At 36.4% G+C, this 15180-nt stretch overlaps 1 protein-coding gene across 1 annotated transcript in view; it reads right to left on the bottom strand.

The window, feature by feature from the left end:
- Positions 1 to 15180, bottom strand: part of PKN2 (protein kinase N2) — a 131137-nt gene that overhangs the window by 31886 nt on the left and 84071 nt on the right. Inside the window, exons 7-8 of the mRNA XM_058538443.1 lie at positions 12818 to 13003; positions 11696 to 11805 (exon numbers count right to left, since the gene is read on the bottom strand). Of these exons, the coding sequence (XP_058394426.1) occupies positions 11696 to 11805; positions 12818 to 13003 (296 nt within the window). The remainder of the gene's footprint in view (positions 1 to 11695; positions 11806 to 12817; positions 13004 to 15180) is intronic.

Raw genomic sequence — 15180 nt, 5'->3', positions numbered from 1 at the left:
ACCCACAGCCAACATCACACTCAATGGGGAAAAACTGAAAGCCATCCCTCTGAAAACAGGGACAAGACAAGGGTGCCCATTCTCCCCAATCTTATTCAGCACAGTACTGGAGGTTCTGGCCAGAGCAATTAGACAAGAAAAAGGAATAAAAGGAATCCAAACAGGCAACGAAGAAGTGAAACTCTCACTGTTTGCAGATGACATGATCTTATATATAGAAAACCCTAAAGAATCCATTGGAAAACTATTAGAAATAATCAACAACTACAGCCAAGTGGCAGGGTGCAAAATCAACTTACAGAAATCAGTTGCATTTCTATATATCAACAATGAACTAACAGAAAGAGAACTCAAGAAGACAATTCCATTTACAATTGCAACAAAAAGAATAAAATATCTAGGAGTAAATTTAACCAAGGAAGTGGAAGACCTATACAATGAAAACTATAAGACATTATTGAGTGAAATCAATGACGACATAGAAAGAAATGGAAAAATATTCCACGCACTTGGATTGGAAGAATAAACATAGTTAAAATGTCCACACTACCTAAAGCAATCTACAGATTCAATGCAATCCCGATCAGAACACCAAGGACATTCTTCACAGAAATAGAACAAAGAATACTAACATTCATATGGGGCAAGAAAAGACCCCGAATAGCTCAAGCAACCCTGAAAAAGAAGAACAAGGCTGGAGGCATCACAATTCCTGACTTCAAAACATACTACAAAGCAATAGTAATTAAAACAGTGTGGTACTGGTACAAAAACAGACACACAGATCAATGGAACAGAATTGAAAGCCCAGAAATAAAACCTCATATCTACAGGCAGCTAACCTTTGACAAAGGAGATAAGGACATACAGTGGAGAAAGGAAAGTCTCTTCAATAAATGGTGCTGGGAAAACTGGACAGCCACTTGCAAAAGAATGAAAGTTGACCATCTTCTTTCACCATACACAAAAATTAACACAAAATGGATCAAAGACCTGAAGGTGAGACCTGAAACTATAAAACTCCTGGAGGAAAATATAGGTAGTACACTACTTGTCATCAGCCATAAAGGGATCTTCTTGAATTCCATGTCTACTCAGACAAGGGAAACAAAAGAAAAAATAAACAAGTGGGACTTCAACAGATTAAAGAGCTTCTACAAGGCAAAGGAAACCAGGATCAAAATGAATAGGGAACCCATCAGCTGGGAAAAGATATTTGCAAACCATATATCTGACAAAGGATTAATCTCCATAATATATAAAGAACTCACACAACTGAATAACAAAAAAACAAACAATCCGATCAAAAAATGGGCAGAGGAAATGAACAGACACTTCTCCAAAGAAGATATACAGATGGCCAATAGGCACGTGAAAAGATGTTCAACATCACTAATCATCAGGGAAATGCAAATCAAAACCACACTGAGATATCATCTTATGCCTGTTAGAATGGGTATAATCACCAAGACAAAAAACAACAAATGCTGGAGAGGCTGTGGAGAAATGGGAACCCTAATCTACTGCTGGTGGGAATGCAAACTGGTGCAGCCTCTATAGAAAACAGTATGGACATTCCTCAAACAATTAAAAATAGACCTTATGATCCAGCTATCCCACTACTGGGTATCTACCCAACGAACCTGAAATCAACAATCCAAAGGGGCTTATGCACCCCTATGTTCATCGCAGCATTATTCACTATAGCCAAGACATGGAAGCAACCCAAGTGTCCCTCAACTGATGATTGGATAAAGAAGATGTGGTATATATATACACCATGGAATACTACTCAGCCATAAAAAAAAAGACAAAATTGTCCCATTTGCAACAACATGAATGGACCTGGCGGGTATTATGTTAAGCAAAATAAGCCAGAAAGAGAAAGACAAACAGTACATGATTTCACTCATATGTGGAAGATAAACCAACACATAGACAGATAGAATTATGTGGTGGTTACCAAGGGCTAGGGGGGTGGGGGTGGGCACAAGGGGTGGAGGAATGCACTTATATGGTGACTGACAAATAATAATGTACAACAAAACTTTCACAAGAAAAAAAAAAACTTAACAAAAGAAAAAAAAATTGGCTATTTATGAAGGCATGATTAAGGTTAAGGGAACAACAAGGGATAGTAAGGATCTGAGGACTAGCAACAGTAGAAATCCATTACCACCCCTAGCCTGAACGGACAAAAGGCAAAATGTTACCAGAATCCAATGAGAACTGTATCTTGGAAAAGAGACTGTCCAACAGGAGCTGTAGTCATAGATGAAGACTGTTGTGAAAACAGGCAAGGAAAGAGGGAAACAAACACCCTGAATTCTCTTTCCTCCTGCCCTTAGATCTCCCAACAGTCTCCCTTTTAAGTCAGAGCCCAGTGATTCAAGTTTGCAGCTATCAGCCTCCAGGGGCAAAGAGTAAGACAGGGAAGGCAGGCCACTGGAATCCACTAAGGCAAACAGAAAACAACCACCTCAGGCAACAGTAATATCTGTTTTTCAGTTCAGGAGTCCAATGAGGGGATTCTCCAGCTGGAACATAAGTGACAAAAAGAGGGAAACCTTAGGATCTTCTGGGAGGGTGGGAAATCCAGACAGAAGAGTAGGAGACAGAGACAATGTCTCTCCAATAAGGCTGTGATCTTCGTTTGAAAAGTCAGTTTCCTATAGATGTGGTGACTCTGCTCCCTTTATAGAGAAAGAGTGAAGTAAACAATTATGATTCAAACTATTTAGTGTTAAAACAGTTACTGCATCACTTATCAATTCACACCCTATGCAAAGTTCCAAAGACTCTCTATTATTCCAAAACTATTACAAGCTTTTCTGTCTCTGTGTCTATACATAGTTCCTATTTCTAATCTTATATCTTATTCTCCAGCCAAAACTTATATTGTCATATAAGATTTCATACTACTCTTTTCCTCACACACACCAGTCCAAATTCTCTCTTTTTATCAAGGCCAGATTAACCATCCATGTCCTCCACAAAAGCATTCTTGACTAAATCCAGCCCATACGTTTTTCCCTTGAGATTTTAGATATGGATATCTATTTATTTATCCTTCTAGAGACTTGTGTTCTCAAATCTGAGGATTCACATCTGTCATCAATTCTGGAAAATTCTAGGTCATTATTGCTTCAGACATGGCCACTGCCCCATTCTCTCCATTCCCTCATTCTGGAACTCCACTTAGTACGCTAGTCATTCTCATTCTATCCTTTATGTCTCTTTGCCTCTCTTTCATATTTTTCATCTCTTTGTTTCTGTATGTTGTACTTGGGATTTTAGCTCTATCTTCCACACCACTAACTTTCTTCTGATATTTAACCCATCCACTTAGTTTCAATTTCAAATGTTGTATTTCCTATTTCTATAAGTTTTACATGATTCTCTTTCCCACCCAGCTTCAACAATTTATCACTAATAGTCAATAATGTTTCATCACCACCTGTCCCCCAATTACTCTGAAGCAAATCCCAGATGTCTATAATTTCATTTTATTCGTTTTTTTGAAACTCTGCCTAGTCTTTTTTATCACTCATTCTTTGCACATGTTTTCAAATTCTTCTCTCTGACCATCACCCTCCTAACATTCTAGCTCACTCTCCCTAGTACCTCAACATCCACTGATCCTTCAACCCCAATGTTACCTCCAATCCGTTAATTCTACTACATTTTCACTGGCTCTCACTCTCTCAATGTCCTGTCTCCCTCTTTTCCACTAAGTGAACATTCTCTATTAGTCTGCTCTTAACAGCACTGATTCCTGCTAAAAATCTTCTAAATTTCAGTTTTAAGGACAGGGCCCTTCCCTATTTCTAATAGTGATAAAGATTGTACTCTATTACTTTAGTAAGGTTAATCAAAAGGAAATGTGAAAGGGAAAAGGTTAGATAGAAGAGTTTAGTGTACCCTCTTGCCTTTTATTACAATCTCTCATGGGAGGATTAAACTTTTTATAAGAGGAGGGCTGAGGGAACTCACAGAAAATAAGAAATTACATAGCTATTGTGTTTATAATCAACGTTAATAAAGACCAAATTCTATACAAAATATAAAAAGGGTAACCTGATAAGAACAGAAAGAACACAGAACCAAAAGTCAGTAGACTTCATTACAAATCCTGGATCATAATTTAGGCTAGTTATTTAACCCCTAGGCCATAATTTCCTTATTAATCTGTAAAATGAGGGGGATGGATTACATCAGCAATTATCAAACCTTTTTTTTAAGTGGCAAATTCCAAATGACCTCTTACCAAGAATCCCAAAACAAAGCAAAGGTTCCATGTCCCCTCCTGAGACCATTCTGCAGAGTGCTGAGCTCCAGGAACCTAATTTGAACTTTTTACATCATTCTAGATCTAGATCATTTCTAGAGTATCTTACAACTCTGAAAAGACCTATGAATCTTTGTATCTCAGAAAGGATAGAAACAGCACAGACAACTTAGCTCCAGAATGCCACAGAAAAGAAACTTGACATTTGAGGCAAAATGCTGGGCATGAACATGTCAGTTTAAAATAACATTTTCCATAAACATTTTCTATAAATAAATATGCTATAAATATAAGGGACAAAATAAAAGAGTAAAAAGCACATGAAAAAGTAAAATGTACTACATAAACAGAGGAGTTATCATAATAAGGAGTGTGGAGAGAAGTTTAGGAACAAGTAACATGCACAGCAGGAACCAAGAAGGTCTAGTTGGCCTGAAAGATGAATAGCTTTACTTAGCCACACAGTCTTCAAAGTTTCAAAAGGAGGATTACTCTAAAGTGGGAAGAATGTCTGATACCATGTAGAAGAAAAACAATTTTAGGTCAAGATTACAATCGCAAACAAAGAACAACCAACCGACAGATATCAGTTTTTCTAGTTTTCTAAGCTTTTTAGTTTGGGTAATTTTAAACTATTTTCTCTCTTCCAGGTTTTCATCATCGGCTGTTTCCTCCTTTGTGCTACTGTTATCTAACTCATTCAAATTACCATAGAGGACAGAGCATCCTTTTAGAAGGACATTAAAGGTCTAGTCCCAGCTCTGAAATTTATTAATATGTGACTACTCTGGTTCTCAGTTTCCTTAACCATAAAATGACGGCAAGACAACTTTAGCAACAAAAACTGAGGTAGTATATATAAAATGCCTTGTGTTGCCTGGCACGTTTTAGCCACTCAATGATAGTAGCCACTCAACTTTCAAGTTTTATTTTAAATATAAAACTCCACAATGCAATAACTTAGCTACAAAAGAAATCTTCTAACCAGTCATTTTCCCTCTAACACTAATTCTCTTTCTTAAGTTTCATTCTGATCACATACTCATCAAAAATCCTATAATTACTTTAAATAGGCTCTGAAATGAAAGAAAATGACATTCAACCAATTAATTCCCCATTAACTAACATACTCTTCCATTATACTCAAATTCACAGCCACACATCAAAGACTAGGGCTAAAGAAAGAACTACTATCATTGAGTGGCTAAAACGTGCCAGGCAACACAAGGCATTTTATATATACTACCTCAGTTTTTCTTGCTAACAGTCCTGTATTATAGTTTATCCCCATTTTAGAGATGGTGAAACAAATGCCCAGTAGTAAAGTTATGTAACTTGTCTACTATCAAATAACTAGTAAGTAGCAGATGAACAATGAACCCAGTTTGTCAAAGCTAATGTTATAGCAAACCTATTACGTGAAAAATGAATGGAAACTACAAGAAACATTTTATGGTCATATTTATATGTATTCACACAGTATAGAAAAAAGACACAAATATAACAAGTCGTGAAGACTGTATCTATATACACGAACAACCTCAACTGTATTTCCCTCTCTGGTGGACTTGACTGAATTTTATTGGTCTAACTATTTAGTTAAACAGCTAATTTACAGCATGTTATAATGCTACTTCTCCTGCCTGAAAGTATCAGAATTGAAAAAAATCTTGGAAGTGTTATCTTTTTCTGATACAAGAATTCCCTTAAAGTCTCTCTTAGTCTCTCTTATAAGTTGTTCATTCAACTTTATCGAGAGAACTTACTATTTCCTATAGCAGCTCATTTCCTTTTTTTTTTTTTTTTTTTTTTGGTGAGGAAGATCAGCTCTGAGCTAACATCCGATGCCAATCCTCCTCTTTTTTGCTGAGGAAGATTGGCCCTGGGCTAACATCCATGCCCACCTTCCTCTACTTTATACGGGACGCTGCCACAGCATGGCTTGATGAGCAGTGCGTCAGTGTGCACCCGGGATCTGAACCTGCGAACCCTTGGGCCAAGGCAGCAGAGTGCACACACTCAACCACTGCGCCACTGGGCCAGCCCCACCATTTCATTTTTTAACAGTATTATTTTTGGACTGAAATGAAATCTGCCATCCACTGACTTTTGCTTTGTCCTCCAAGGCCACAAAGTATACAGTCAATATAAGAATGGAATATGTACTACAACTTATGACTTGTCCCATCTCCAAACATTTGGCAAATATTGCTACTTGATCAGTAAAATCTTCCTGAAAACCAGGACCTATCCAGTAAATCTTAACAGTCAGCTCCAGAAAGTCACTACCAATTGGTGAGAGTTGACGCAAAAATTGAAATCTCATTGCTATCCCTAGTTTAATTCTTTTTCCACATGTTCCTCCTTTTAACTTAAAGATAGTTATATCAATTCTTTGTTAAATCTCCTCTTTAAAAGACTTAAAATTTTCCTTCATAAAATTTTTCTTCAATTGTTCCATACGTAACAGGATTTTTACCATCTCACCATTCTCACAATTCTTCACTGGATAAGCTTTTATAATGCTTATCTGATCAAAGATATGATCTGATCCAGCTCAAAGTTTTCTATTTCTCTTTGGCAAACCTTCTTTCTCCTTCTACCCTTGGGATACTGCTTAAGATTTGATTGTTAGACCTTGTCTTTCTTTATAAATTCTGTCCCATTACGGGTTAGTAACTCTTTTATTAGCTTCTAGTACATGGTATTTTTCTTTCTTTTTTTATGTTCATTAACTTTTTTTCTTTTTTTTATTACAGTAACATTGGTCTATAACATTGTATAAATTTCAGGTGTACATCATTACACTTCTACTTCTGCACAGATTACATCATGTTCACTACCCAAACACTAATTACAATCCATCACCATACACGTGTCTAATCATCCCTTTCGCTCTCCTCCCTCCCCCCTTCCCCTCTGGTAACCACCAATCCAATCTCTGTCTCTATGTGTTTGTTTTTCTCTTTTACTTATTAGTGAGATCATATGGTATCTGACCTTCTCCCTCTGACTTATTTCGCTTAGCATAATACCCTCAAGGTCCGTCCATGTTGTCACAAGTGGCTGCATTTCATCGTTTCTTATGGCTGAGTAGTATTCCATTGTATATACCATGTCTTCTTTATCCATTTGTCCCTTGATGGGCACTTAGGTTGCTTCCAAGTCTTGGCTATTGTGAATAATGCTGCAATGAACACAGGGGTGCATGTATCTTTACACATTCGTGTTTTCATACTGTTTTCCATAGTGGCTGCACCAGCTTGTACTCCCACTAGCAGTGTGTGAGAGTTCCCTTCTTTCCACATCCTCTCCTACACTTGTTGTTTCCCGTCTTGTTAATAATAGCCATTCTGCCGGGAATGAGGTGATATCTCGTAGTTTTGATTTGAAGTTCCCTGATAGTTAATGATGTTGAACATCTTTTCATATGCCTGTTGGCCATCTGTATATCTTCTTTGGAGAAATGTCTGTTCAGGTCTTTTGCCCATTTTTAAATTGGGTTGTTAGTTTTTTTGTTGTTGAGACGTATGAGTTTATGAGTTCTTTATATATTTTGGAGATTAACCCCTTATCAGATGCATGGTTTGCAAATATCTTCTCCTAATTGTTACGTTGTCTTTTCGTTTTGTTGATAGTTTCCTTTGCTATGCAGAAGCTTTTTAGTTCGATGTAGTCCCATTTGTTTATTTTTTCTATTGTTTCTCCTGCCCAGTCAGACATGGTACTTGAAAATATGTTGCTAAGACTGGTGTCGAAGAGCATACTTCCTATGTTTTCTTCTAGAAGTTTTATGGTTTCAGGTGTTACATTCAAGTCTTTAACTAAAATTTTGAGTTAATTTTTGTGTATGGTGTAAGATAATGGTCTACTTTCCTTTTTTTGCATGTGGCTGTCCAGTTTTCCCAACACCATTTGTTGAAGAGACTTTCCTTTCCCCATTGTATGTTTTGGCTCCTTTGTCAAAAATTAGCTGTCCGCAGATGTGTGGATTTATTTCTGGGCTCTCGATTCTATTCCTTTGATCTGTGTGTCTGTTTTTGTGCCAGTACCATGCTATTTTGGTTACTATAGCTTTGTAGTATATTTTGAAATCAGGGAGTGTGATACCTCCAGCTTTGTTCTTTTTTCTCAGGATTCCTTTGGCTATTTGGGGTCTTTTGTTGTTCCACATCAATTTTAGGATTCTTTGTTCTATTTCTGTGAAAAATGTTGTTGGAACTTTTGATAGGGATTGCACTGAATCTACAGATTGCTCTAGGAAGTATGGACATCTTAACTACATTAATTCTTCCAATCCAAGACCATGGAATATCTTTCCATTTCTTTGTGTCTTCTTCAATTTCTTTCAACAATGTTTTATAGTTTTGAGTGTACAGATCTTTCACCTCTTTGGTTAAGTTTATTCTTAGATATTTTATTCTTTTTGTTGCAACTGTAAGTGGACTGTATTCTTAATTTCTCTTTCTGCTGCATCATTGTTAGTGTATAGAAATGCAATTGATTTTTGTATGTTGATTTTGTATCCTGCGACTTTACCATATTCATTTATAATTTCTAAAAGTTTTTTGGTGTATTCTTTAGGATTTTCTATATATAATATCATGTCATCTGCAAATAGGGACGGTTTCACTTCTTCCTTTCCAATTTGGATCCCTTTTATTTCTCTTTCTTGCCTGATTGCTCTGGGTAGGACTTATTTCTATCAGATCATTTACCATAGGTAAACCAGACGATGTCAACTCCCCTTCAACTGTCTTCCAACTCATAGCCTATAAAGTCCTTAGTAATAGGGCATCTGCCTATATCTGCTGTTTTACTTCACACTGACCTTCTGTGTCACGATTTTTATGATTACAATAAATCAAGTTCTCTCCGACTTCAAGGGGCTGTATGTTCTGTCTCCTCTGCTGGCAACACTCTCTCTGGATCTTTGCAAGTCTGGCAACTTTTCACTCAATAGGTCTCAGGTCAAATGTAGCCTCCTCAAAGAGACTTTCCCTAATTACTCTACCTAAAGTAGCCCCCACCTCCTCATTACACCACCTTACTTATGTCCTTCATTGCATTTGTAGATTTTTTTAAACTTGTTTACTACTTATTATCTGTCATTAGAATATAAGGTCCATGAGCATAGAGACTGTGACTATTTTGATCAATCATCACCAGCATCTAGAATGATGCTTGGCATAGAACAGAAAATTAATCATTATTAAGCCTAAGAGTTCCATTATACCAATGAGTATATATTATCTCTGTAAACCTAGAATCTAATAAAGTGCCTGGTACATGTAAGATGTTCAATAAATATCTGTGAAATAAATGGACTGATCTTATCCACTTGGATGGCATTCACTGTGACCTCTAATCAGGTGACCTCCAAATCCACTATCCAGCCCTGACATCTAATTCCACATCTTTATTTAACTGCTAAAAAACTAGGTGTATAGAATCCATCCCTCTCCAATACAGTCATGTGCCTCATAATGACATTTCAGTCAACAATGAACTGCATATCTGACAGTAGTCCTGTAAGATAAGTATCATATAGCCTAGGTGTATAGTAGGCTATACCATCTAAGTTTGTGTAAGTATGCTCTACGATGTTCACACAATGATGAAATTGCCTAACGATGCATTTCTCAGAACATACCCCCATCATTAAGTGGTGCATGACTGTAGATCTTTTCTAACTTACGTGGCATCATTTTCTCTGCAAATTACAGACAAATTCCCTTCTCTGTACTCATATCCAATTAGTTACTAAGTCATACTAATTTTTCCTTCATTTCCTACATATATTCTTTTCTTTCTATTCCTACTGCCACATTTTACTTCAAGCTGTCATCATCTTACAGTTGTAGCACTGGAGTAGCCTCTTGCCTATTTATATGACTTTAGTCTCCCCTCCTTCAAATTCTTTCCTCATACAAATCCCAAAATCAATTTTTCCGTTATGTCTCTCCCACTCCCACTACCAACAAGTAAACACCTTAGCCTAGCATTCAAAGTCCTCAATATCTTTTTAACTGAAATCGTTAAAATAAAGCTATGTTTAGTAAATGAGGTGGCAGACTCTTATACAGTCTCAGACGTAACGGTAAAAAGTCTGCAATTCATCAGATATATACTGAAAAGCCATTGAAGTATAAGTTCCTTGAGGAAACCTTGATAGACCTTGTTTATGTTGTTCGCTGCTAATCTACCACTTGAAAGTGCCTAAAATAGAGTAGGTATCAATAAATATTTGTTGATTAAATGAATGAATAAATAATTTCATAATAATTTTTAATGAATAAAGGAATGATCATCAACCAGAGTATGAATGCCAAGGTGAGGGTAGTGTTCTTTGAAGATCAGTCTGGTACTTAGATACAGGGAAATTAGTTAGTAAATTACTTTAGTAAAAATAGCTAACATTAGTCAAGTTCTTACCACTAGTCTAAGACTTTTACATGGATTTCACTCTCATACATCTCAGTGAGGTAGATAGTATTAAAGATAAGGAAACTGGTATACATACATAAAAGATTAAGCATTTTGTTCAAGTGCATACCACATTTAAGTGGCAGACACAATATTTGAACCAAGAAAAGCAATGATGAGGGCCCGAGTAGGATACTGGCTACAAGGATAGAAAAAAATAAACTGGAAAAACATTTTAAAAGTAGAGACTAGAGGAGTAATCACCACCTCACAATATCATTAAGCACTATAAATCTGCTTTCACTAATACATGTAACTTTTAAAATGACATATGTACCTTCAATCTGAATACTAAATAGTAAAAAAGCTTAATATCTTTCTTAATTTTTAGATAAAACTATGATTAAGTTTTAATATTTTCTTCCAACACCCCAACGGATGGACTCGAAGCTAAATAATAAAGTTATCATCAGGGATTTGAATCCACTGTGGACCAAGTTAACTTCTGCTGGGTTCTACAGCTACAGATTGCATTCTAACCATTCATACCATTCATGAAAGCCACTGAGACACAGGGAGAGCTGGGTGATTGAGCACAACAGCTCATTTCAAATCAAGCTTTGATAATATAACCTACAAATGTTGAGTGAGAAGAATCACCTTAGTGGATAGAGAGTGCATTACTAAAATAAATATATTTCAATATTAGATCTCACCTGGTTGTCAATCTTCTCAGGTTAATATAAACTATACATTTTCAAATCATTGCACAAAGGAAAGCTACTACAGCAATCTGATATTCACCTCTGTCTTAAGGCAGATTTATATACAACTTATCAGATGAGAAATGTCAAAAATACCTAGGTTCTTCTTTTATTCTGTTAAGAATAAAACTTCTCAAAGTCTTCTAAAACATAAAATTTACATTCAAAGTAAATTATCAATATAATGAAAATTCAAGTAAAAAATTTCTCAACTTACCCTGTCTAGTTCCAGTGTAAACTTCTGGTCCCAGGACTGATTGGAAATGGGTTTCCAGCTAGTTTGACCAACCACAGTATTATCTAGCTTCAAAACTGCACAGACATCATCTGTAATTACAATTTATAAACTTGCTTAAATATTTTAAAACCTTTAAAATAGAAGTACTACTGCTTAATAGCAACAAAAGTCTTACGATCCTTTGAAAATAAGGATCAAGACTGAAGCTTTTGAATCTTCAGTGGCTAGTTTTATATATACATACACTCCCACTAGATGGTCCCAAATTATCCTTTGTGTTTAACAAAATACAAATAGTAACTGCTATCCATTTCATTTATAATAGAATATAACCGAAAAGACTAACAGGTGACCAGTAGTTGTTTGCCACAATGGATGTGTGTGTGTATATGTTTGTACATCAACAGCAATCATCCAGTTTTTCTTCCTCTTCATTTGCTATTTATAGAGCTTGTTACCTTGAACAGATCTTTATTTTCACATTTTTCCTAAAGTCTCTCTATATATACAGGAAAGCATAGACATACTGTACTCTGTACTAGGTTGAATTGTCACGTGCCTTCCCCCAGTTACACATTTATATCATAGCTTATAATTACACTTTAGAATGTTTCCAAAGTGCTTCATAAACCTCTTGCATTTTACTCTTACCACCTCCACCAGCTGCCCCATTTCAGTTTACTACTGAGATACTAGGCTACTATCTTAGTGAACACGTTTGGTGGTTAGTTATCAAAATTTCAATGTTACTTTAGAAGTGTCACTACACCATTAAAAGAATTAAGATGTGACAAGTCTCATAGCCTCTGTATACTTTCAGTTTGGCATAAAGAGAGACACTCAGTATTTCATTCTCCAAAAGAATTAATGCTATATATCATTCAGTTTTCTAATACATTTCAGTAAAGTAAATTTTGTTGCCTTTTTGTTTTCCTGTCATTATTAACTTTTAACATTTTAAAATTAAATTATGGAAAATCATCATTTTAAATCTTTTTGTCCAACTTTGACTCTTCCCATTCTTCTCTGTCCCCATTGCTAAGTCCTTTGTATAGGCCCCTTAATTTGTTACATGAATTTTTAAAAATGTGGTTACTGAACTGGACAAGTCATCGGTTTTTAGGAGATTTCTACTGCTTCCACTTTTACTTTTACTCGTTCTGCTCATGAAAGATGATCTGGTTTCACTTGGACTCCAACCAGGTAGTGCGACCGATGTTGCTTTTGACCGTCCAGGGACCTTTTCTAGGATATCTTGACAGCCCATGAGACGAACTTCCAAAGTACCTGTTAGCATAAACAAATATCAAATAAGAATATCAATTCTTAATATATAGAAGTATGTTTCTGTCACTTACTCAGAATTGGGGCAGAGAGGGGGCGAGACCTGCTAAAATAACAGTCTCTACTCCCAGAGGATCTGTGAGGTAACTATCATCTTTCCTGTATGTATGTATGTATGTATGTATTTATTTATTTATTTATTATTTTGTGAGCAAGATCAGCCCTGAGCTAACATCCATGCCGATCCTCCTCCACTTTATGTGGGACGCCGCCACAGCACGGCCTGACAAGCGGTGCATCGGTGCGTGCCCAGGATTGGAACCTGGGCAGCCAGTGGCGGAGCGCGTGCACTTAACCGCTATGCCACGCAGCCAGCCCCTCATCTTTCCTGTTTTAATTAGAGAAACCTACCAAAAACTCTTAATTAAGACAACTATAAGAAATTTCATAGAAACAACAGCACCTCCCAAAAGCTATCTGTAGGACATAAAACAAAACAAGTTATGTAAACTGCTTGTGTATCTGAATATTTATTTCTATAATTACACGGAAGAATTACAGAATTTTTGTGGATAGAAGACATGGGAGGGGAAACAAAGCTAAATAATATTCCTATTAAAATAAACATACAAAAATTAGAAACAAGGAAATGTGACTATGTGAATACCAGCTGTGTTTAATAGTTATGTAGTTAACATGGAAAAGAATTTGACAGGTTTTTTTGCATAAATAAATAGGTTTCTGTTCATTTGAGATGTAAAATAATATTATCTTTTCATTTTAATAGTTTAGTTAGTCAAATAATTATGAGTTGTAATTATCTAAGCATAAAATAACTGCAATGTCCTTAGGCAAATAAATACTAAAGGTGTTCAAATAAAAATGAGGAACTGTGAGTTAGGCCATCTGGAGATATAGCTTTGTCATCATTTGGGCTATACTAAGTGTACTAGAACTTAAAAATGGTGCTTCACTATTAAAATTTTAGATATTACACATAGCATAACACTGTAGGAACAGCATTTCCTGGTACAAGCGGTCCTATTAAACTTAAATAACTAAAACTTAATTTTATTTAAAGTTTTTAATTACTTAAAAGTAACTGAAGGACTTCAACAAAGTGAAAAAAGCCTGGATTTACTCCCAACTCAAAAAACTAAAAAAATCGGACAAAACATATTTAAAAACAGTGTTAAAGGCACTAGACACCAGGCAATGAAGAACAGTGATCCCCAAGAGATGGGAAACAAATGAGATGAGCCCTAAGATTGCTCCAGCTTATTGCCTTGAGAATATCCAGCACACAGTGCAGGGAAGGGGTACTCAGGGGGAGTTAAGGAGACAGAACCAAGAGTACTAAGACTGACTGACCAAGGTGGCTCAAGTTCACAGGCAGAGCAAAGGAAAGAAGAAGCTGTCCTGAGATGTGCAGAGGGTTTCCCTGACCAAGTACTCCATCTTGCCCCAGTAGTAGAGAATAATTAGGCTAAACGATGCTCTGGTTCCACATAACAAATCTTAAAAGCATTACCCAGAAGATCAAACTGTTGCCAAGTAACTATGACCTAGAACAAAGCTCAAGAATATTTACAGGAATACAAAAATATCCAGCACTCAACAAGCTAAAATTCAAAATGTCTGGCATCCAATTAGAGATTACCAGGTGTATTTGTTTTCTATTGTTGCATTACAAATTACCACAAACTTGGTGGCTTAAAACTATACCCATGTATTATCTCACAGTTCTGTAGGTCAAAGTCTAGGTAGGCTGGTCTGCACTCTCTGTCAAAGATCTCACAGGGCTGCAATGGTATCTGCCAGGCTGGGCTCTTATCTGGAAGCTCTGAAGAAGAATCTGATTCCAAGCTCATTCAGGTTGTTGGCAAAATCCAGTTTCTTGTAGCCATAGGATTGAGGACTCTATTTCCTTGCTGGCTGACAGCCACGGGCTGTCTTCAAATTCTAGAGGCCACTTGCATTCCTTGTCACATGGCCCCCTCCATCTTCAAGCCAACAATGGCACATAGAATCCTTTTCATGATTTGGATTTCTCTGACTTCCCTTTTTGCCACAGGCCAGAGAAAATTCTCTGTTTTCAAGGGACTCATGTGATTATACTGGGCCGACCCAGATAATTGCCCTTTACATTAACTCAAAGTCAACTGATTAGTAACCTTAAT

This window comes from Diceros bicornis, chromosome 4 (assembly GCF_020826845.1).
Source record: "Diceros bicornis minor isolate mBicDic1 chromosome 4, mDicBic1.mat.cur, whole genome shotgun sequence".
In the NCBI taxonomy this organism is placed as follows: domain Eukaryota; kingdom Metazoa; phylum Chordata; class Mammalia; order Perissodactyla; family Rhinocerotidae; genus Diceros; species Diceros bicornis.
Note: the sequence above shows the minus strand (reverse complement) of the source record. Positions and strands in the feature narration are given on the sequence as shown.